This window comes from Sorex araneus, chromosome 4, assembly GCF_027595985.1.
Source record: "Sorex araneus isolate mSorAra2 chromosome 4, mSorAra2.pri, whole genome shotgun sequence".
NCBI classification, from domain to species: domain Eukaryota; kingdom Metazoa; phylum Chordata; class Mammalia; order Eulipotyphla; family Soricidae; genus Sorex; species Sorex araneus.
This window is the reverse complement of record NC_073305.1, coordinates 72120240-72144023: the sequence shown is the minus strand read 5'-3', so window position 1 is coordinate 72144023 and position 23784 is coordinate 72120240. Positions and strand designations below refer to the sequence as shown.

Sequence of the window (23784 nt, the reverse complement as noted above, 5' to 3'; positions counted from 1 at the left end):
GGAAACAGCTCAAAAGGCTGGCACTCATGCCTGACCAGCATGGCCCCTCCCCTGGTACTTGCCAAGGGTGGGCCCCCCGCATGAGCAGTACTGCACCCCTTGCCCCACCACTGAACCATCCAGCCCCGCACAGCCAGGGAACATCACTGTGGGTGGTACTGGACCCCTGGGCTCTGCTGGAAAGGCCTCACCCCCAAAAAATATATAAACTCAGGACAAGTCTGTTTAAACGCACTTTAAAGGTTTGGGGGCCAGAGCAATAGTAGAAGGGTAGGTGCTTGCCTTACACACTGTCGGCCCGTGTACAATCCCCGGTACCCCACATGGTCCCTCGAGGTGTGATCCCTGAGCACAGAGCCAGAAGTAACCTGAGAGCCAGACCACCAGTCCCAGAACTGGGAGTCACAGATGGGGGGCGGGTGTCTGGGTGTCCCCTGCACATCCCCCACTGAGGAGGGTCCAGGCAGGGGAAACAAGGAGCAGCCGTGTCCCTGAGCTTGTGTCCACAGATGTGTGGCTCTCAAGGCTGCCCTGCGGAGGATGCAGCCAGCCATGGTCCCCACACCAGGCTGAGGCCGCTGCTGCCCCGGCCATCCCCGCTGGCATGCGGGGCCCGTGAGCAGCAGGAGGCCGCACACCTCCTACCTCAGACCCTGAATCCCGAGTCTAGGGGGGCACCAGCCTGTCAGCCAGAGGCTGCAACACCCCCAGGCCAGAGCGGGGGGTTGGAGGCCTGGGAATCTAGATAAGGGAAGGGGGAGGGGTTCCCTGAGGGCCTGGGAATCTAGATGTGAGAAGTGGGGGGTCCCCCAGGGGCTTAGGAATCCAGACAAGAGGATGGGGGTCTACGGGGGCTCCCTGGGGTCCCAGGGATCTAGATGAGGGGGAGGGCTCCCTGGCGAGAAGGGGTGGAGGGCCTGAGGCACAGGGAGCTGCCGGATCAGGAGGCCCAGGCCGAGCGCAGGAACTTGGGAAGGGTCCCTTGGGGGCGGAGGGGGGTGAGCGAGGCTCCGGAGCCGCTACCCAGGACTCCTGACACTGCCTGGTCACGTGAGGATGTCCCTGGTCCCCACCCCATCACACCGGCCAGAAGCCCTTCGGAGCAAGCTCTGTCCCGGGTGCACAGGCCGAGCCAGCCAAGGAGAGGACGCTGCAGCCGTCAGACCCCTCCTCATCTCCCATCTCCCCTGCCAGCCCACAGTGCCGTGGGCAGACTCTCACTCCCACCTGCGGGAAGAGAGGTTCAAGCAACTGCTGCCCAGTGGCTGAGGGACAGAAGCCACGCCCCCACACCAGCCTGTCCCTCCCCACCAGTTCCTGGAATCCTGGGAGAACCCAGGAAAGAGAGGAAGGCGGCGGGGGGGGGGGGGGGGGGGGAGAGGAGGATACTCCAGCATTGCAGGTGGGCGTGTGCATAGGACCCCTCCAGCCCCCTCCCTACCCTGGCAATGCTGCTGCTCCAAGCTCCCCCTCCCCCTCAGCCGCCCATCCCTCCGCACAGGGGCACCCACTAGAAGCCCAGGGCAAGGGCGAGAGAAGGCCTCGGGGCCGGCACCCAGTGGGCAGCATTTATTGTTCGTGCCTCGAACACTCAGGCCTGTGCTGTGCTGGGCGCAGAGGCAGGCAGGGAGTTGGGGTCTGGGCTGAGAAAGTGGGGGCTCATTCCCATCTCCTCCGACTACACATTCCCTCACCAGCCCCCATGCCAAGGCCAGTGGGCTGCAGACCCGGGAGGGGCTTCCCTGAGTGGCCAGGGGCTGCTGGGCCCCCCACGGCGTCCTCAGTGCCCCCGGCAGCTGTAGCCCCGCAGCCCAGCCCCAAGAGCAGTGTGGGGCCCACGTGAGCCGTGAGAGGGCCTCGCCCCCAGAGTGCCAGCCCCGAGTCCACTCATCGGGGCCGCTTGCTGTCCAGGATGGCTCGCCAGTCGTCAGCCCAGGACTGCAGTCGGCGCTGGGGGGGCTGCAGCTGCACGTGGCGGTTATGGCAGGCGGTGAAGAGGATGTGCTCCCAGCTGGGGTGGGGCTCGGCCCCTGCGGGAGGAAAAGCAACACTCAGGTGAGCCGGGAGCCAGAGGCTGCACCCTAGGGGGTGGGGCGAGCAGCCAGCCCCTGCCACAGCTTCCCGGGGAAGCCAGCTCCTGGTGGGCAGTGCCTGCCAGCATCACCTGGACGCCCCCAGGAAGCACAGGGTCCATGGAGCTAGGCGCTTGGCAGAGTGACCATGGGGTGGTCACAGCCACGGCCACTGTGGGGTTGACCTTGTCGCCCTGCAGACTCAAGTCCCAACTCTGGCTTTGGTTTTGGTTTGGGGGCCACACCTGGCGGTGCTCAGGCCTGGGGGACCATGTGGGTGCTGGGAATCAAACCCAGGTTGGCCGTGGGTAAGGAGGAACCCTACCCACTGCACTGCACTGTCTCTCTGGCCCCTCAGCCCGACCCGTTAGCCCCCTGTCCTGCACTGGCCAGGGGTGAACCATTAACTCCACAACCCCATCCTCACCCCAACTTCAAACCCTCATGTGTGCATGTCCACCGGGGCACTGCTGGGAGCACCCCATAGACCCTGACAGAGGGAGGTGGGCAGTGGTGCTGGCTGGGCTCGCTCTGTCCGCTCACAGCCTCTGCCGGCACCCAGTGGGAGAGGTCAGGCTGGAACAGATGTGGCTGTGACCCCCTGTCCAGGTTGGCTCTGCACCCTACCAGGAAGGGAAGAGGGTGGGCTGCCTCCATGGCGGACCTGTGACCCTGCACCCTGCCTGCCCAGCGAGACGCCCCAGAAATTGCCTCTCTCCTTTTGTGTCTGTTCCAGGTGGACTTGTCTGGAGTTTGAGAGGAGAATTGGCCAGCCAGGGGCAGATTCACCTCTGAGACCACCTCCAGCTGAAGAGATAATGTGTCACTTCTGTTTTAGAGATGAGGTTCTGTCTGAATTGCTGTGGAGATCAGAAAAGGGTTCTGCTGGGGGCCAGAGAGATAGCACTAGGTTAAGGCACTGGCCATGCATGCAGCTGCCCCTGTGTGACCCTAGCACCCCGAAAGGTCTCCTGAGCCCTGCCAAGAGTGGGGACCCCTCTCAAAAAGTGGAGGGGCTCTGGCTAAGAACAAATACTTGGAGTCGAATCCTGGCTCCTATTTTAGGAAGGAAGTGAGGCTGCGAGGACCACAGGGCTCAATACTTCCCCAGGCTTTCCCCAGATCACTTTCCAGAGATGGCTCTTCCAGGCAGGAGGTGGTGGGCACGGGGCTAGGGGTGGGCAGGAGGCAGCTCTGCCTGTGGGATCTGAGCGGCTGTTCACCTTCTGCAAGCCACTTGCCTGTGATGTCTGGCCGGTCATCTATAAGGAGGTCAGCGGAAACCACGGTCTTGTCATGGGTCAGCACGATGTGTTCCAGAAAGTCCGTGCCTAAGTGCTTCTCCACCCAGGCATACTGCACAAAGCGGGGGAGAAGAAAGCACCCGCCATCAGACTGGAAAGCCGCGCCTGGCAGACGTGTCTGCTCCGGGCTGGGGAGGGAGCAGACCTGAGGTGGCTGCCTGCTCCCTGGGCCCCACCCTAGGGCAGCAGAAGCGCTCCCTGCCCACCACCCACCCCCCCACACCCACTGGGGACGAGGAGATGGGGGTGGGGCTCAGAGACACTGGAGCAGTGGGTGCCGTGCTACCCCAGCGAGGAGTCAGCAGGAAGCAGACCTGCTCCTTCCGTCCCTGGAGCCGGCTGTCATGAGCACTGAGCCAGTGAGCTAAGGTGCTGAGGGCAAGGCCTGAGAGCAGCGGAAGACTGGGGGCTGCCTAGGGAACCACCGGTGTGTGCAGGGGGTGGGAGGGAGAGGCGCGTCAGCACAAGGGCCTCCCACTGCCCCGGCCTGCAGCCCAGGCCCACGGGAGGCTGGAGGAGTCTGAGGGTCCCGCCCTCCTACTGCCAGGCAGTGGGCACCCCAGCCACTCCCACAGCACGGGGAGGGTCGAGGAGAGTCACCCCCGGCGCTCCAGAACCCCAGCCAGGTCCCCACATCCTTCAAAGCCTTTCTGAATCTCTGCCATCTACAAGCCAGCACGCCCCGCCCCCAGGACCAGAGTGGTGCTGGGCTGTACGGCTGCTGTGGCAGAGGAGCCAAGCAAATGAGCTCCCTCTGCGCCCCCCCCCCCCGCCACACCCCTGCCCTCCCGCAAGGGGCAGTGGGCAACAGACCACACACACAGGCGACTTTGGCCAGGGAAGAGAGGCCCTCACAAGCCCGCAAAGACCCCTTCGAAGAGAGGGAAGGTGACAAAGCAGCGAGCCAGGCAGAGCACGCACAGATGCCTCGTCCCCTCCAGCCTGCTGTCACCCCTCGCTCCCGGCCCAGTTGCACGGACTGTCACCTGGTCTCTGGACGGTGCCTGCAGCCCTCTGCCACTCATCCTCAGGCACAGACATGGAGATGCTTCTCCACACATGGCAGTCACCAGCCTCACAGCTGCATGTGTGTGCATAGGGACACATGCAGAGACAGACACACATGCAGACATGGACACACAGAGTGACACATATGAAGAGACAGATACAGGCATGCAGACACTGACACAAACACAGACTGAAACACATGCAGAGACATACACATGCAGACATGGACACACACAGAGACTGACACACATGCAGAGACAGACACGCATGTAGACATGGACACACATGCAGACAGACACATGCACAGACTAACACACATGTAGAGACACACACACAGACATGGACACACAAGCAGACTGTACCGTGACAGACACATATATATGTATGCACATACATACAAGTGTACATACCTAGTTGTACACTTGCATACACACATGTACATAACAGACATGCACCATGGCGTATATACTCTCACATGTGAAACATGAGCCCAATTGTGCATGCATGTGTGGACACGTGTACCCTCGCTCGCAGCCAGGCTCTGCTTTTGCCCAGCTGTCACTCCCTTTACCCTGACTTCTCAGACCAAGTTCCTGACTAGGGGTGGTCACAGGTGTTGCCCCCTATTTGCCTAATTACTTGTTTCACATCTCCCTGACCCCACTTGATTGCAAATTCCTTGAGGTCAGGGATGACATCTAAGCTTCCAGGGTCCCAAATGAAATATTAAAAAGTTCCTAGAGGGACCGGAGGGAGAGCAGAGGAGTTCAGGCCTTGCATAAGCCAACCCCGACTCAATCCCTGGCACTGCATACGTCCTCTGGGCTCCACAGGACTGAACCCTGAGCACTGCCTGCTTCCACAAGCTACTTGAACTAGTAAGTTTAACAAAGTAATGGGACACAAGGTCCCTTGCATTTCTATGTTCTTGGGTGCTGAGAGAAAGAAAACAAAATCATTTACAACAGTACCAAGATATGGACCAGCTGACTGCAGGCTGAGGAGGAGTTCCCTTGGTTCTCGTGCTCACTATTTCCGAAGCTTTTTGCCACCAAGTGAGCTCCATGGCCAGAGATCAAGACGCAGACCTACTCCCACTGGCGCCAAGTGCTATCTAGGGACAAGGCGAAGGCTGTACTTTGGTCTGGTCAGGAAATGCAGGGAGGCCCCTGTGGCTCATGGCTGAGGAGTCAGATGTGCAGAAGGCCTGGCACCTGGCTCTGTGTGTGTGTGTGTGTGTGTGGAGTGTGTGAATTCAGGATGCAGGGGACAGGCAGCAAAGACTTGATAGGTTATGGCCAGGAATGAGTGTGTGTGTGTGTGTGTGTGTGTGTAGAAATTTTAATAGAAATTTTAAGTGCAGAGTGGAACTGTTAAAAGGCTTTCACATAGTAGGCTGACATGATCTGTTTTATGAAAGAACCTCACTGGCTCTGAGTGGAAATGAAACAAAGACTGTTTAGGAGGCAGCTAGTAGCTCTGGGAAGAAATGAAAATGTGAAGACCCAGTGGCAACAGAAAAGTAGCAATTGCCACATATACTTTATAAACACTCTGACAGGAAATACAACCTCTGGTCTGCTCAAGTGATGTGGAGGATGTCACTTGGATGGCTGAGTGCTTCCAGCCTGCGAGAAGGGGATGGGCAGAGATGGGGACATCAGCGCCCCACCAGCGGATACTTCAGGAGTGTGTGTCTGTGTCTGTGTCTGTGTGTTGTTTTGGGGCCACAGCCAGAAGTGCTCAGGGCTTGCTCCTGGCTCTGAGCTTAGGGATCACTCCTGGTGGGACCCGGTAATTGAACCCAAGTCAGCCACAAGCAAGACAACCACCTCTGCGCCCCAGACACATCGTGTTTGACTGGTCCAGTCAGAGGCAAGTCCTGGGCGAAGGCTTCACAGGTGGGGTGGTCAGATAAAGTTGATGCTGAAATCCACAGGGAAGGATAACTGAAAATGGCCAGTGCAGCTCATTCTAACAGTGCAGAACAATAACTGACCATCCCATCTGCGATAACCATGGCGGAGACTTACTCTAGGCCCATGTTTCCCCAAGTGGCCAATATCGGCCCCGTAGGGGGAGGCTGGGAGACTGGGGACAGAGGAACCGTTGGCGCACTTTCTGCCTGTTCACTTAAGGAGACTGCTTGTACCCACAAGTGTATGGTCACCTAATCTTTGACAGAGGAGCTAAGAGTGTGAAATGGAGCAAGGAAAGCTTCTTCAGCAAGCGGTGATGAGGAAAACTGGTCAGTCACACATAAAAAAAGCAACCCAAACCCTTTTCTCATGTCATGCACAAAAGTCAATAAAAACTGAATTAAAGGCCCCAATATTAGATCTGAATTCATAAAATGTATCAAAAATATAGGCAGGACCCTTCATGACATCAATTCTAGAGACATCTTCAATGATTCAATGTTATCGGCCAAGCAAATGGAACAACAATAAACAAATGGGAATATATCAAACAAAGAAGCTTCTACATGGCAAAAGAAATAATGACCAGAATAAAAAGACATGCCACAGACTGTGGGAGACAATAATAGGTCACCAATATCCAAGATATCAAGAAGAAAACAGTAAGAAGAAAATAACAAATCCCATCAAAAAATGAGCAGAAGAGATGAACAGAAACTTTCTCAAAGGAGGCATACAGATGGCCAATGAGTATATGAAAAAAATGCTCCGCATCACTGATCATCAGGGAAATGAAAATAAAGACACCGAGATACTACCTCGCACCAGTGAGACTGGCACACTCCCCAAAGAATAACAACCCACGTTGGCGTGGATGTGGGAACAGCAACACTTATCCACTTGCTGGTGGGAATGTCGCCTGGTTCAGCCTTTCTGAACAATAAGAAAATATTTCAATAAACTAAGAACTGAGCTTCCATATAGCCCAGGACTCCACTTCTGTGTATCTAACCTCAGAGTCCAAGTATTCTCATCAGAAAAGACATCTATGCTCCTATGTTCATTGCGACACTATTCATAATGGCCAAAAAACCTGCAAACGCCAAGCCCAGTGTCCAAGAACAAATAGACAAAGAAACCATGATACATAGACACAATGGAATACCACTCAGCAATTTGGAGGGGAAAAAAAAGACAAAATCAAGCAATTTGCTGCTATGCAGATGATCTAGAGAGCATCATGCTGAGTGAAGTTAGTCAGAAGGAAACAGAAACAGCTAAGCAGAATTGCAGGGGAATAACAAAAGGCCAAAAGCAACAGAATCTAACACTGGTTGCCGGACTGAGCTCTCGGAGGCCATGGCTGGGGGCAGGGGAGGTCCCTGAGACGACAATGGGAGTTTGCTGTCCTGTCCCATCCTTGGAGCCCTCCATGGGCGGTGGGGCTCAGGGGACGGGACAGAACTACCCTCCCAGGGACCCTGTGTCTTCCACAGGTTCCGTGCAGAGAATGAGGCAGAACTGCCTGCTGTTGCTAGGGGAGCTCTCGGGCCAGGCCCTGCCATGCAGACAGAGGGTCCAGGGAGAGGAGGCAGAGGCGGTGGCGGCACCGGCCTGCAGGGGCCGGCACCTTGAAGTCAGGGGCAAGGCCCAGCTGCGTGCCTGCGCCTTACCTTCTCGTAGGGACAGTGTCTGTACATCCTGATAGGGCTCGTGCAGATGAGGATGTGCGTGCTGCGGGCAGAGAAGGAAGAGTGAGCACGGCCGCCGTCCCCCCACCCCGCCTGCCTTCCCATCCTCTGGCTGCTGGGTCCTCTCGGGGGCTGAGCCCCTCACCCGGATCAGAAGACACGCTGCCCTGGGTCCTTCCCCACCACCACCAATGCCCGGAAGCCGCTGAGTTTTGTGCAGCCAACCCACAGCACTGCCGAGCTCCATGCTCTCAGCCACGGGCCCAGGAAGAAGAGACTAAAAGAGGCAGGGTGAGCTACCCGCTGGAAAGTCAGGGCTCCTGCGGCACAGAACAGAAGACCTGGCATGTTCCGACCAAGTGTCGGGCAGTGGGCCGCAGAGGCAGGGGCCAGGGCCAGGCCCAGCCAAGTCCCTAAGGACAAATATTCCCTCGAGACAGGCAGAGGTGTTCCCCAGAGCTTGTGGCTGTTGGATCAATGCAGGTGGGCCACCTAGAAGGGCCTCTGGTGCTCCCACCCCACCAGCCCAGGCCTGAGCCCCATGGTCCACAATCCACCTCACCCTTCCCCCCCCAAGGCGCTCAGCCCCTGCTCCCGGAAACAGGCGTCACAGGAAGCCACTTATCTTGGCTCCCCCCTGCCTCAGAGATTTAGCCTTGCTGAAGAGTCTTCCTGAGTCTCCACTTTCTGCTACAGGTCCCGGACTCCAGGGAGCCAGACCCCAGCTGCCCTTCCCCACTGCTGCCACCCTGTCACCAACCCTGCCCTCCCCAGCCTCAGGGGCTCACTCAGTCCCTCCTGCCCTGGTTACACTCACACCCACAAACTCCCGGCTCCTACCCCTCTCATCTGGACACCTCCTCTCGACCCTGTCTCCTGTGTCCCTTCATTGCCACCTCCTGGACCTGGTGGTCACTTCTGCCAAATGCCTCTCTGCCCTCTGACCACCACCCACTCCTGTTCCAGCACACACATTCTAACACTGTCCACTCTATCCCTTGCCAAGACTGGGCTCTGCCATTCTTTCCTGGCCCCCGCCTCCCAGGACCTGTTCCTCCGTCCCTTCCACTGGGGCTCACGCCTGCCAACACTGCCTGATTTCTCTTCCTCCACTGAGGCCTGTCTGTCCTGGAAGAACCCAGCAATCAACTTCCCCCATCTCTACTCCAATGAATGTAACCGGAAGAAAACCTCCCATACTTGGTCCGACAGTTTTGCCTTAGAGCAGTGCCACAGCAAGCATGTGACCCTGCGGAGCACCCTGCTGTGTGCACACCCTGGCCCCCAGGACAGCCCCAGGCCTCAACTCCTCATCAACTCATGGCAGCATGGCATCCACTCGAGACAAGCCCCCCAGAAGCCCACTGATCGTCACATGGACTTTGCCCCTGTAAGACTCCCTTTCCCATCACCATCATTCAAACATGTGCTGTATCCCCCTTCCTTTTCATTTGTCGGGTTACAGCCAGCAGTGCTCATTATCTCTTGGTTCTGTGCTCAGGAGTGACACCTGGAAGTGCTTTGGGGACCATATGGAGTGTTGGGAATGGAATGAGGACCAGCTGTGTGCAAGGCAAAGTGCCATAGCTCCTATACTTTATCTCTGGTCCTTGTATCCCTTCTTAAAACAGAGAGAGGGAGCGGATGGAGCAATAGCACAGCAGGTAGGGCGTTTGCCTTGCACACGGTCGACCCAGGTTCGATTCCCAGCATCCCATATGGTTCCCTGAGCACCACCAGGAGTAATTCCTGAGTGCAGAGCCAGGAGTAACCCCTGTGCATCGCCGGGTGTGACCCCCCAAAAAAAAACAACACAGAGAGGGAAAGGGAGAGGGAGGAGGAGAGAGTGGGGGAGAGGGAGAGACAGGGGGAGGGGGAGAGGGAGAGGGAGAGGGGGTGATGGAGAGGGAGATCTTTATTGAGAAATAACCAGCATGCAATAAAAGGTACGTCAAAAGGATATAATTTAATGAATCTTTTTTTTTTGGCGGGGGGCGATACCCGGCGATGCACAGGGGTTACTCCTGGCTCATGCACTCAGGAATTACTCCTGGCGGTGCTTGGGGGACCATATGGGATGCTGGGAATCGAACCCGGGTGGGCTGCGTGCAAGGCAAACACCCTACCTGCTGTACTATTGCTCCAGCTCCTTAATTAATCTTTTTACTGGGCCCACACCCAGCAGAATTCAGAGGGCCACACTGTGCTGGGGATGGGCTCAGACCTTGCTGACGGTAAGCATGGGTTCCACCACCGAAGCCATATCCCTAGGCCCAGTACAGTAAGTTCTGATATGTGTGAAACAGATAATCACAATCAAGACAAGAAACACATCCAGCGACAAGAGATATAGCATGGTGGGTAGGGCACTTGCCGAAATAAAGAGAGAGAGAGAGAGAGAGACAGAGAGAGAGAGACAGAGAGAGAGAGAGAGACAGAGAGAGAAAGAAAGAAAGAAAGAAAGAAAGAAAGAAAGAAAGAAAGAAAGAAAGAAAGAAAGAAAGAAAGAAAGAAAGAAAGAAAGAAAGAAAGAAAGAAAGAAAGAGAGAGAGAGAGAAAGGAAGGAAGGAAAAGAAAGAGAGAGAAAGAAAGAGAGAAGGGGGAGGGGAGGAGAAGGGAGAGAAGGGAAGGAGACAAGAGAGGAGGGGAGGGAAGAAACACAGACACCATACATTGTCATTTCTCAGCTTGGCACTCCTGGTCCCTACTTCACCCCTTGGTTCCTGAGTCACCACTGATCTGCTGGACAATATATATTTTTTAATCATTTTGTTTTGGGGCCACACTCATCAGTGTTCAGGGCTTACTCCTGGCTCTGCACTCAGGATCACTACTGGTGAGGTGCAGAAGAGTAGTGCATGCAAGGCACTACCCACTGTATTACTGTTCCAGCCCCTATATTTTCTAGAATTTTATATAAATGGAAGCATAGAGTATATGTATTTTTTGTCTTCTGTCATTATCTGGAAAATTCATTCATGTTGTCAGATGTATCCAAAGTTCTTGGTGCATTTTTTTAAATTAGATAGGTATAATTTTTCAAGTGGACAGACTGAATTTTTATAAACAGTTTCATTTGAAATATAATTCACATCCCAAGGAGTTGTCCACTTTATGTACATAATTTAATAAATTTTAGTATATGAGATAATTTTATAATTACCAGTCAAACTCAGAATATTTTCATTTCTCCAAAAAGAAATCCTATTGTTCCTGGCAGTGACTTCCTAGTCCTGCTCTGAGGTGTAGGAAACCACTTTTTGATTTTTTTTTTGTCTCTATGAATTGCCAATTCTGAAGATGTTTGTTCACAGAACCCTCACTGGCTCCTTTTATTCAGCATGTTTTCGTGTATCCTATCCAGGGCAGAGCATATTAACGTGTCATATCTTCCTTTGTTCAGTCACAGCGCACGGTCTGAGCATTCTGCCTTCGGTTTACTTATTTATCAGTCAGCATGCATCTGTGTTGCGCCCACCTTCCTGTGACTAGTGCTGTCAGAAACATTCCTGCAAAAGCTTTTGCCTGGCTCCGTCCCCCTTTCTTATTCCTAAGAAATAGGACTGCTGGCTCACGGGGTAACTTCACATTTAATATTTTGAGAAAATGTTCTCCACAGCAGACATGCCATTTTATGATCCCACCCACAATGATGAGTGTTTCGAATTCTCTACATCTTGAAAGCAGTAAACGGTCATGGGTCTATTTTTACTCTAGTCATTTCATTGGTGCAAGTTGTTTCCTGCTTGTGGTTTGGGTTTGAATTCTCCTAATGACTATGGATGATAAAGCACACTTCTGTGCATTTATTGGCCATAGTACACTTTGTTTAGGGAAATGTTAATCTAGATTTATGGCCCCAAGTCTGTGTATTTAAACTCTAAGCTCGATCACATTCTCTCTTCACTCTCCCCCCATGTCATCAACCCATTCTAGTCACAGAATAATGTTATCTTTCTGCTGCTCAAATGGAAACGTCCTTGCTTTACTTGCTTTTTCTTAGACTGAGGGAGAAAGCAAATATTGGCTCTTCACAGGTCATCCTCCTGGTAAGGTTGGGTGGCGCCTTCTGCTCCACCTGAGGTAGCTCCTGCCCCACTTACTCCAACATATCACTTTGTTCATTTCCTTAGCAAAAAATATTGCCATCCGAAATTATTCTGTTCAATTGTTTCATCTTCCTTAATTTAACAAAAATTCCTTGCTGCCTGAGACATCAGGTATCTTTCATACAAACATATCCCCAGTCGCTAGCACATAAAAAGTGATAAAAATTCATTTTAGTGAATGAATGAAGAGTCTCTTATTTCAGGTTCCACAAGAGAATATTAAGAGACATGTTTAAACACAGCTTTGAAAGAGCAGTGTTTCCTTCAAAAGTACACCTCTAGGATGTCTTCCTCTATGATAAGAAGACTCGGTTTGACAAATGTTAATTACTGCTTAATACACATTTGGATTTATATCTATTACTATACACTTATGAGTGAAATATATGTGAAACAACAAAATTTGTGAGGTTGTAAGTGACTTGGTATCTTATATTTTAATCTTCAAATATTAACCATTTGTATGCTAGGGAGAATATGTCAACAGCAGAGCACATACCTCACCTGTATGAAGACTTGGATTTGAATCCCCAAATTGCAAGCAAGCAAAAATTAACCACAAGCCATAAGCTTTCTAAAAGCAAACTATTTTTTGTTTTGTTTTGTTTTCTTGAAGGGACCAAATTCAAAAACCCATTTCAATTACATGAGGAAATGCTCATTTGTTCAAATATCATAGATTTTTTTCATAGATTTCTTTGATTCAACATATATTGAAATCGATTCCAAACTCTGAGAAGTGTCAGTTGTGACTCACTTATCTATTGGCATTGACTCCAAATAAGTTATTTTGGTTGTGTTATACATCAAATATCCCCATAAAGATCATCCCTACTAAGGAAGCGCAGTTCACTGTGGAATAGACCATGCTAGTTGCTGGCGTGCTCATCTCTTAAGAGGGTGGCACCTGTCATGAAGTATCTGTTATATTCAAACTGTTCATCGCACTTGGTTTTGGCCCAACCATGGACTATTAAACAGAAATATCTACACAAATTACAGCTAGATGCTCTCTACAGCCTGGACATATACATAAAAACGAGAATCAGGGCTGGGGATGTAGCTTGGCTGAGAGACCTTGCCCTGGGCGTGAGAGGCACTGGGTTCAATCCATATCACTGCCACAAAACAAGAAAGAAAAAACAACCAAATGTCTATATAGAAATCATTAAATAAATTATAGATACATATGATAAATAACATGCAGTACTGATATGAACAATACCTAATGCTCTTGCTAAATAAAAAAGAATGCTACAAAGAACTCATTCTTAAAATAATAACCATTATGGAGTGTGTGTATGTATGTATGTATATATTTATGTGTATATATATATGTTCATCCAGCATTTGCTGATCTGACTTCAGGAAGCTTGAAGAGGAAGGGACAAGTAGAGACACAAAATCTCAGCTTGAGTACAAACCCAGGGGGATGGGACAGAGGACTGGGAGGACCATGAGGGTCAGAGAAGACCCCTTTTAAGGAAGGACATTCAAAGTGCTTTCAGTGGAAAGATAAGAGCCTGGTGACCATGCAAAGACACAGTGACCAAAGTGATGCACCACTGTGATGCGCTGGTGGCCCTGAGTACTGCTGGGCTTTGAATTCAGGGATCATTCCTGGTGGTTCTCAGGAGACTAAGGGAACTAACCCGGGGCCTCCTAATGGAAACATACACTCAGAATGTTAAGCTATCTCTCCAGCTCTCATTAAACTACATTTTAGTACAGGGGAAAGGCACATGTCTTACATACAGCCAACCCAGATTTAATCCCTGAGCCGCATATGGTCCCTCAAGCATCGCCAGGAGTGATCCCTGAGCACAGAGTCAGGAGTAAGCCCTGAACACAGTAGGTATTGCCCAACTCCCTCTACCCCCAAGAAAAGCTACGTTTTAAACCTGGTCTCGCCTGAGCAGTACAGTAGGTAGTGCATTTGCCTTGCACACATCTTGTGTGCATCAATGGCATCCCAGACGATCCCCCCAATCACTGCCAGGATTAATTCCTGAGTGCAGATCCAGGAGTAACCCTTGAGCATGGCAGATGTGGCCCCAAAACAAACAAAAAAAATCAATTTGGAGCTGGAGCAATAGTACAGTGGGTAGGGTGCTTGCCTTGTATACAGCCGACCCGGATCTGATCCCCAGTACCCCAAGTCCCACCTGGAGTGATCCCTGGGTGCCAATCAGGAGCAAGCCCTGAGCATGGTCAGGCATGGCGCCAAAACCAAAGAAATAATAAATAAACAAACAAACTTGATCTCTGTCTGCCTCAGCACAAGACATGCAATTATTCGCCAATATTCTGACTACACCCCTCTCTTTCTACATGACGGGCACTGACTGGCTACAGCAAACCTTCACCAGTTAACAGCTTCAGAGGAGGTGCTCCAACCAGGCATTTCCAGACCGGAATTTCTCAAAGGCATTCATAGGGCAGCTGTAGTGAGGGAAAGGGTTCCAGAATAGAATACATTTGAAAGGGCTGTATTCTCTGCCACCCCAGTGGGGACTGCATTGCATATCAGCAAATAAAAAACTCTGCAGAGTGCTACAGTCAAGAATCTTCATTGAAAAAAAAAAATCTTCATTGGATAGCCAGAATCTGGATAAAACCCCAGTGCCCGAGAACAGATGACTGGCTAAAGAAACTTTGGTACACCTACACAATGGAATACTATGCAGCTATTAGAAAAGATGAAGTCATGAAATTTGCATATAGGTGGATCAACATGGAAAGTATCATGTTGAGTGAAATGAGTCAGAAAGAGAGAGACAGACATAGAAAGATTACACTCATTTGTGGAATATAAAGTAACAGAATGGGAGACTAACACCTAAGAATAGTAGAGATAAGTATCAAGGAGTACTCCACAGCTTGGAAGCTTACCTCACAAGCTAGGTGAAGAAGCAGCTCTGATAGAGAAGGGATCACCAAGCAAAGGGTGCTAGGCGGGCCCACTAAGGATGGGAGATAAAGGCTGAAAATAAGACTATAGACCGAACAAGAAGCCTACTTAATACCTCTGTAGCAAACCACAACACCCAAAAAAGAGAGAGCGAGCAAATGGGAATGCCCTGCCACAGAGGCAGGGTGGGGCGAAGGAGACAGGGTGGGGGTGGTGGGAGGGATGCTGGGACCATTGGTGGTGGAAAATGGGCACTGATGGAGGGATGGGCACTCGATCACTGTATGACTGAAACGTAAGCATGAAAACCTATAAGTCTGTAACTTTGTCTCACGGTGATTCACTAATAAAAAAAATCCTCTATTGGAGGATAGAAAGACAGCTCATTGGTATGGAGCACATGCTTTAATACAGGAGGCCAGGCTTGATCAGGAACACATGGCCTCCCAAGCACAGCCAGGAGAGACCCCCAAGCACGGAGCTAGGATTTGGCTCTGAGCATCCTGGGTGGCACTAAATAAATAAATAAACAAAAGAAACATTCATTCAATGTGTTCTTTCACTGATTTTGCTAGAGTATTTAGTTGTTTGGGTTTTTCCCCCTGTTTTGTTTTGCTTTTTGTTTTATTGCAGTACCAGTGAGAGAAGAACCCAGGCCTTCATACAGGTCAAACATGTGCTCTACCACTGATCCACATCACCACTGCAGACTCAGTAAAAGTGTTGGAGAATAAGTTAAAGAGATAAGTGTATGCTTTGCATACAGGAGGTCCAGGTTTGCTCTCCAATACCACATGATTCCCCAGGCATTCTGGGAGTGACCCCAGAGCACAGAGCCAGGAATAGCTCTTGAACACCAGCTAATATGGCCCAACCACCCCCATACTAACAGAATAACAATAGCACTAACATTTACTGAGTACTTAATATGTATCAGGTACAGTTTGGGGGGCTTTCTCATTATCCTCATTTTACAGAATTCTCTGCATCCAGAATTCAATAACTTGACAACAGCAGAGAATCACAAGAAGTCCCAACATGAGGACGGACTGTGTAACCCTGAAGCCTGATGTCTATGCTAAGCAGTTCATCCAAATACAGCCAAAGATTGTGGTCCAGAACATCAACACAGACAAGAATAAGTACTCTGAAAACCTTCAATGTCGATACACAAATTCTGTACCTCTCCACATTCTTGCAACAGATGGAAGAAGTTATATACCCCTCTGCTGGAGGACCAGTTCAAATAAAAAACCAAAATTAAATAGTATTGATCTTCAGGAAATAGGCTCAAGACCAAAGTCCATTACTGATGACACAAATTTACAATTCAACTCAAACTCTAAGCATTTTGTATTCCTCTGATGTCAATTTATCATGTAAGAACTTTGAAAGCTGACAATTTGCAGGAGCATAGTGAAGGCCAAATTCAGATGTTAAATCTCAGCATAACTGTGACTAATAAAAATTAATCAGTTTTGTATGTCCTGACATAGTCAATTGATTTTTGCAGGGCTCCTCATTTTGGTGGGGGGATGCTAGAGGCCCTCCCAAAGCTCTTGGCCAACAGAGCCTGCAATTCACTGTGAGAACCCACAAATGTGGTGCTGCTTGGACCCTGAAGTGCTGAATTACCTGGGGCCTCGGGGTCTGCATTCACAATTCTCAGGGTACCATGGGATGCTGGGGACCAAACAAAGCATGTGCCTTAGGTTCTGTGTGATTTTTCCAGCCCCTGGTAAATCAACTTTTGATAAGAAGGTCAAAACAATTCGATGCAAAGAAGAGAAACTTTTCAACGAATGATTTTGCCTGTGATACATGTATGCAAAAGAATGAAAGGGGACCCCTTCTTAACACCACACAAAATGGATCAAAGACCGCAGGGTAAGTACTGAATCTTTAGAAGGAAACAGGAACAAGTCTTTGTGACCTTGGATTAGGGAAAGGATCCTTAGAGATGATAACAGCAAAAATACAAGTGAAAGTACAAAAGCCACTATATGGAATGCCTGACAACAGACAAATTGACCAAGAAGTTGTGGTACATATACACAATAGAGTTCCATGTCACTACAAAAACAAAAAAAAATAAGATTAAAAAAATGATAAAATCATTCTATGTTTAGTTTGCTTGTGGATATAACTGGGGGGGTATCGTGTTAAGTGGGAGAAGTCAGAGGGAGAAGGACAGATACTAGGTGTTCTCACTCATCTATGAGAACTTAGAAGGTGGCAGGCTGCAGACTTTTCATATCAGTACTATAGATATTAATACTACTGTAATCATGTAATGTAAACTATAATAAATTTAGTTTTTGGACTAGACAGACAGTACGAGGTAAGGTACTTGCCTGGCATGCAGCTGACCCTGGCTTGATACCCAACCTAGTATATGGTGTCCTGAACACCTTCAGGAGTAATTCCTGAGCATAGAGGCAGGAGTAAGCTCTGAGGCTATTTAAACACAGAAAGCAGAAAAGAGAAAAAAAAAAAGCAAATAAATTTAATTACAAAATAAATATGTTTGGAACCCAAGATGGCTCAAAGGGCTGGGGCCCATGCCTTATATGAGGCTGTCCAGGGCTGATTTCCCAGAGTGATGTTGGGTGTGACCCAAAAAACAATGTTTGCATTTAAAAGACCATCAATAAGGAAAAATAAAAATCCACAGAAATGAGAGGTTATATTTTCAAATCATATGTGTAATAAGAGACAATCTAAAACAGGTTGAAACCCACTGGTCTCTGAACCAGTATGCAGAATAGGTGCTGGGTCACAGGTGTAAAAAGGTTAAAGAACGCGGAAGTAGGGCCCGGTGAGATTGTATAGAGAGCACTGCTGCTGGGTTCAATCTCTGGCACCCCAGATGGCCCCCCAAGCACCTTTAGAAGTGATCCCTGAGCGCAGAGCCAGAAATAAGCCCTGAGCAATGCCTGGGATGGCCCAAAAACAACAACAACAACAAGAATAAATAATGCTGATCTAGAATATATTAAGAACCTTTACCAAGTGACAATTTTGAAAGAATACAATTTTTTTTTCTTTTTTGGGTCACACCCAGTGATGCACAGGGGTCACTCCTGGCTCATGCACTCAGGAATCACCCCTGGCAGTGCTCAGAGGACCATATGGGATGCTGGGATTCAAACCCAGGTTGGCCGCATGCAAGGCAAATGCCCTACCCGCTGTGTTATCACTCCAGCCCCATAAGAATACAATTTTTAAAAATAGTGAAGTATTTCAATAAATGTTTCTCAAAAAATAAGGTATGCAAATGACTAATAAGCACACAAAAAGATGTCCATATTTTCAGTTATCAGAGGAACAAAACAAAAGTCATAATGAAATATACTTCACACACTAGGATGGCTAGAGTGAAAAACAAAATAGCAAGTATTGGTGAAGAGGTACAGAAAAATGAAGCCCTCTTGTAATATGAGTTAACATATAAAATGGTGCTACACTTTGAAAAATAACTTAGCAGATCTCAAAATGTTAAATCGGAATTTACCCAGAAACCTTAGTCCGAGGCATAAAACCTAAGATAAATGAAAAATTCACACCCCCATAAACACACAAACAACATGAACATGAATATTCATAACAGTATGATTCATAATATCTAAAAAGTATATATAAAAGTAGATTTAAGCCAAATGGAAAAATGAATGAGCAAAAATTGGCCTACCGATACAATGGAGTATTATTCTACAATGGAAAGGAACAAAGAACCAATTTGAGCTACTACAACACGGATGAGGGGGAGGGAGAAAAAAAAAAAACGGATGAAGTGTTGAATTCAGTTGGGAGTGTTGAGTTCAGTTCGGTTTTTGTCGGGTTCAGTATCATGAAATGAGCTTGGCCTTAGGTAGGAGGTGGCAAGTGAGAAAGGAAGGAAGCGGAGGAAAGAGTCGGGGGCAAGGAGGTGCAGACACTTACTTTTCTAGGTTGGCCATCTCCTTCACAGCTTCAATGGCTCCTGGAAGAGGATCAAGGTCCAAAAAAAAATTCTCCGACTGCCATATGCTGATGGCCTTCTCCTAAGAAGACGAGAGAAGCAGGTGACTCTCCCACATTGCCTCACGGCAGGGAGAGTGAGTGGGGAAGGGCTGCTGGCAGAAGGTGGGTCTCCCAGGTCTGTGTGTCCAGCTGCCTGTGTGTCTGTCTCTGTCCTTGGGTGGGGGACACAGAGACACAGCTTGTGAGTGTTCTCTCTCTAGGGGTGTGTAACTTTTGCAAGGACCCAGCAGAGATGGGTTGAAGAGTCAGGGCTGAGGGCTCCAGAGCCAGCTGTGCCAGAGACACCCCTGCAGTCATCAGAGAACAAGGTGAAGGCCAACTTGCACCCCGGATTTGCTTGCCCCAAATGGTCAGAGGCATCATGGAGGCTCTGAGGTGGTCCAGGCCTTACTATGGCACTTGAGTCATTAGACTGGAGACCTGGAGGAACCCAGATATCCCTTAAGAGCGCTGCTGTGGGGCGAGGAAAATGGCTCAAAGGTTTGAAGCGGGGCTGGAGCCATAGCACAGCGGCTAGGGCATTTGCTTTGCACGCAGCAGACCCGGGTTCAATTCCCAGTATCCCCTATGGTCCCCCGAGCACCGCCGGGAGTAATTCCTGAGTGCATGAGCCAGGAGTAACCCCTGTGCATCGCCAGGTGTGACCCAAAAAGGAAAAAAAAAAAGGTTGAAGCATCACGCTTTGTATGCAAGAGCCCTGAATTGATCCTTGGCACCACATGGTCCTCATGGGACTATAAACCCTCCAAAGGAAAAAAAAAAAAAAAAGAGGAGCTGGGCTAGAGGCAGATGTGGCTCATATGGCAAAGCACATGTCTTGCATGAAGCCCTGGATGATCCTCAGCACAGCACCCTCCCACAGCAGACTGCAGGGCAGGTGGGAGCGGACGCCCCGATAATAGAAAGGCATGGAAGCCAGGCCTAAGAAGGGCTCGGCTCGTAGGGCTGGGCAGCACATCCTTGCTGACAAAGGCCCAAGGTCAAGCCCCAGCACTGCATGACCCCCAGGCATGACCCAAGGTGACCGGCAGTAGCAGACCGGAGTTACCATCACATCAACAGACCTGAGTCAGGCCAGTTGACCAAGGATCCCAGGAATGGCCCCAGGGGCCCCCTGGGCATTGTGTGAGTGTTGCTCCCCCTTGCAAATAAAAAGTTTGAAAGTCCCAAGTCTAGACCCTCATTTACACATGAGAAGAGCAGAGGCTCCAAAGGGAAAGGGCTTGCCACTAGCACAGACAGACCAGGTGGCTGAGCAGGACATGGAAGCTTGTCCCAGCCCTGGGCAAGCAGTTTCCACTTTATGCTGCTAGCCCAAATTCCTTTGCTGAACGACAGTTTCTAGGGCCAGAAGAAGGGACAGTGGTAACAAAGCAGAAGCTAAGCCTTAGCTTTGAAAAGTGGGAACGTGAAGCCCACCTGTGTGCGAAGGAAGACCACCTGCTGGGCTGGATGGTGCACGTTCCCCAGCAAATACAGCTACTACTAGCACACGCAAGTGCACTATGACTGGAATGTGCCCACAGTTCTCTTTAGAATTACACATACGAGCCTCCTGCTAGTAAGTTCTCTCCAGTGAGGCCCTTAGGTCTTACCAGAGGGAGAATGGACAAACCCCCCCAAATCACAGATGAGATGAGGGTCACAGAGCAGTTAGGGGGAATCTGGTCAGAACTGAACCCAGAGTCATATGGATTGGTGGAAAAGCATGTTCCACTTAGGGCCCATACTTTTTCTTGCTGTGAGACTCTGGATTCACTGCATCATTCTTAGCATCTGTCCTGCCTTCACTGATCTTCTCCCAAAACCTGCTCCAGCCTCTTCCTTTCTTCAGGTTCAGTTCCTCAACAGTCCTAACACTGACTCTAAGTCCACAGCCAAAAAGATAGTACAGAGGGTAGGGTGCTTGCATTGCATTTGACCAATCCAGCTTTGAGCCCCAGTACCCAATACAATCCCGCAAGACCTGCCAGGAGTGATCCTTGAGCACAGAGCAAGGAGCAAGGCCCTGAACACTGCTGGGTGAGGCCAAACCCTCCCCAACCCGCCTCCCCAAAAAGATTCTAATTCCACTCGGCTAAAAATGAGCTATATGCCCAACTTCTTCCCAGTTTTTCTCCCTGAGCACTATGAAGATTAAAACAATACAGACATAAGCGAGTGTTGTAAAGAAGAAATGCCTACATATGTAACCTGGGTGCTGGAGGCTGTCCTTAACCACAGATGCTGGCCCAGCCCAAACAAGCAAGGACCCAGGACGTGGTTCTTTAGACTTTGCTAGGGATAGAGTATGTGTTCATCTATTGGGGCCATTTCTTGCAATGTCCCCAGAAGCTGTAAGAAGCACCCCTTGTAAACTGCCTCCTGAGCATCTCTGTAGTTCTACTCCTTTGCCAAGTCCTGAGGAAATAGGGCTTCCTCTCCTGAGGCTTGGAGTCTGCACATCTGCACAAACAACTGAAAAACTGCTCTCCTTTTGAACACTGGAGTGGGTCTAGTTTCGACAGCCTAATGCACTTCTGGGTAAAAATAAGGTTGCCAAGTGCCAGTGCCACTCATGCCCGTAACTGAACCCATATGCTGCAGGGAAATGCAGCAACAGACGGCAAACACCAGAACAGTGGGTAGGGCACTTGCCTTGCACACAGCCAATCCAGGTTCAATCCCTGTAACCCAGAGGGTTCCCTGAGCCCACCAGGAGTGATCCCTGGGCACAGAGCCAGAAGTAAGTCCTGAGCACCATTGGGTGTGGCCAAAAAAAAAAAAAAGCAAATATATCAATAAATCAGAACAGCATTTTGCCAGGCTCAAGTTTCAAATGAGGTACCAGGAATGGGAGATTTATCCACAGGGGATGCAGGAAAGTGGTTTCTCAAGCATCTTCCTTTAAAGACAATATATGTATTCAATTTGGGGGATCCCAAACAGTGCTCAGGAGGTCTGTGTTTCCCTCTTGTGACTGTCTGCCAACTGGGCTATTCAGCTCAGGAGTCCGAAGAAACCAGACTGCCTGGTTCAGCAGTGCGGCAGTCACTGGCCCACATCAGTGGTGCCTGGATGAACATGTGGTGCTGGGATTTGTCCTGGGAGTGCCCTAACTGCTGGACTATCTCCCAGCCCCACACTCAATTTTTTAATAGCTGCCCTGAAGAAAACAAAATACGGTAAAGGTGTCCTTTTCAAGGCACTTGGAGCCAGCCAGGGAGAGATAGAACTTGAGGGAGGAAAAAAGCTAAGTCAGAGAGTCACACTTTCGGGGGTCTCTTATCAGCCAGGCCACCGGATGGAACCTGTCTCATCACCTTCCTAAGGGAGGGGCTGTCTCTCTCAAGAAAACCAACCTGTGGTGACCAAACAGGCTCTCACAGCAGGAGAGGCACTCCAGTGATGTCTCTTGATGTCTGTGCATGGCAAAATAGCTTAGTCCTTTTGCAAAATGGCTGACATGTATAAGCAAGCTATATAGGGGACACGCCTGGCTCAGCGATGCCCCCCATCACCCCTATTCCAATAGGTACTCAGAGCAGGGCACAGACCACTTAGGGGGCTGGGAGGGCTCATGAACTCTGCAGGACCACAGTCTTGGTTCCACCCCACCTTGGCTACTGACTCGCTAGGTGATAAGCCTCCCTGGTCTCCACTGCCACTGAGAACCACAGTCCCAGGGAAACGGGGCGGGGCGGGAAGGAAGAGGAGGAAAAGAATGGTAAAGGCTGGGCAAGAAAATGGAATGTGGTGGTCCGAGGGGCGAAGTCAAGGAGGGCTTCACTCGTAACTGCTTCTTTTATTTCCGAAAGAAAGGACGGCGCGGGATGCAGCTCCGAGCCGGAGCACAAGCCCGCTCGTGCAAGGCCCTGGGTTCGAGCCGGGGGAGAGAGATTTTTAAAGCCAAGGCCCGGGCGGTGACCCGCGGCGCGGGGCGGGGGTGCTCACGCTCAGCCCGGGCCGCAGGCGGCCGTACTGCTCCGACAGCCAGAAGCCGCGCCGGTCCTCCAGCGCCACGAAGGGCTGCTCGGGGAAGCGCGCGCGGAACTTGCGGAGGAAGCCGCCCTCGAAGTCGGCCAGCACGCCGTCCATGTCCAGCAGCACCCGCAGGGCGCGGCGCATCATGGCCCCGCGCCGCTCGGCCCAGGGACATGACGGCGCCGATGGGAAGCGCCGCGCCGGGCGCGCGCGCGCGGTATCGCGGCCGGGCGCGCGCAGGCGCCAGAGCGAGGCTGGGCCGCGCGCCCCCGCGGACGAGCGGCGTGCTACCTTAAAGGGACACGCGCCCGCGCCGCGCTCGCTGCTGGGGCGTGGCTTAAGCCCCCCTGGCTTCCCGGTGGCGTCTTCCCGCAGAGCCCCAGGCCTGGCCTCACTCTGCCCTGAGCTGCTACTCCCAGACGAAATGCAAAAGCAGTGCACGCCTTTGTCACGTGGGCTGTGGGCAAACTAGACAAGGTGCTGACATCCTGGAACCTACCTGTTGGCAATCAAACCAACAAAATAGGCAGAAATAAAGAAATACGCACACACATATATAGACACACAGACACACATACAACACACAGACACACACGATGATGATGATGATGATGATGATGATATATATATACTTCAGGGAGAGACAAAAGTAGAAAGAAACCAAAGGAAGGTGATGTATAGGGGCAAGAGCTGTAGTACAGCGGGTAGGGTGTTTTCCTCGCACGCAGCCGACCTGGGTTCAATCCCCAGCACCCCGTATGGTCCCCCAAGCACTGCCAGGAGT

At 50.6% G+C, this 23784-nt stretch overlaps 1 protein-coding gene across 1 annotated transcript; it reads right to left on the bottom strand.

The window, feature by feature from the left end:
- Positions 1–1554: 1554 nt before the first annotated feature.
- On the bottom strand, positions 1555–23232 carry NT5M (5',3'-nucleotidase, mitochondrial). Its single transcript, XM_012933695.2, has 5 exons — positions 22971–23232; positions 18957–19057; positions 7977–8037; positions 3314–3428; positions 1555–2030 (listed from the first exon to the last, which is right to left on the bottom strand). The coding sequence occupies exons 1-5, from the start codon at positions 23145–23147 to the stop codon at positions 1888–1890; spliced, it is 597 nt and encodes a 198-aa protein (XP_012789149.2). The 5' UTR covers positions 23148–23232; the 3' UTR covers positions 1555–1887.
- Positions 23233–23784: the final 552 nt, after the last annotated feature.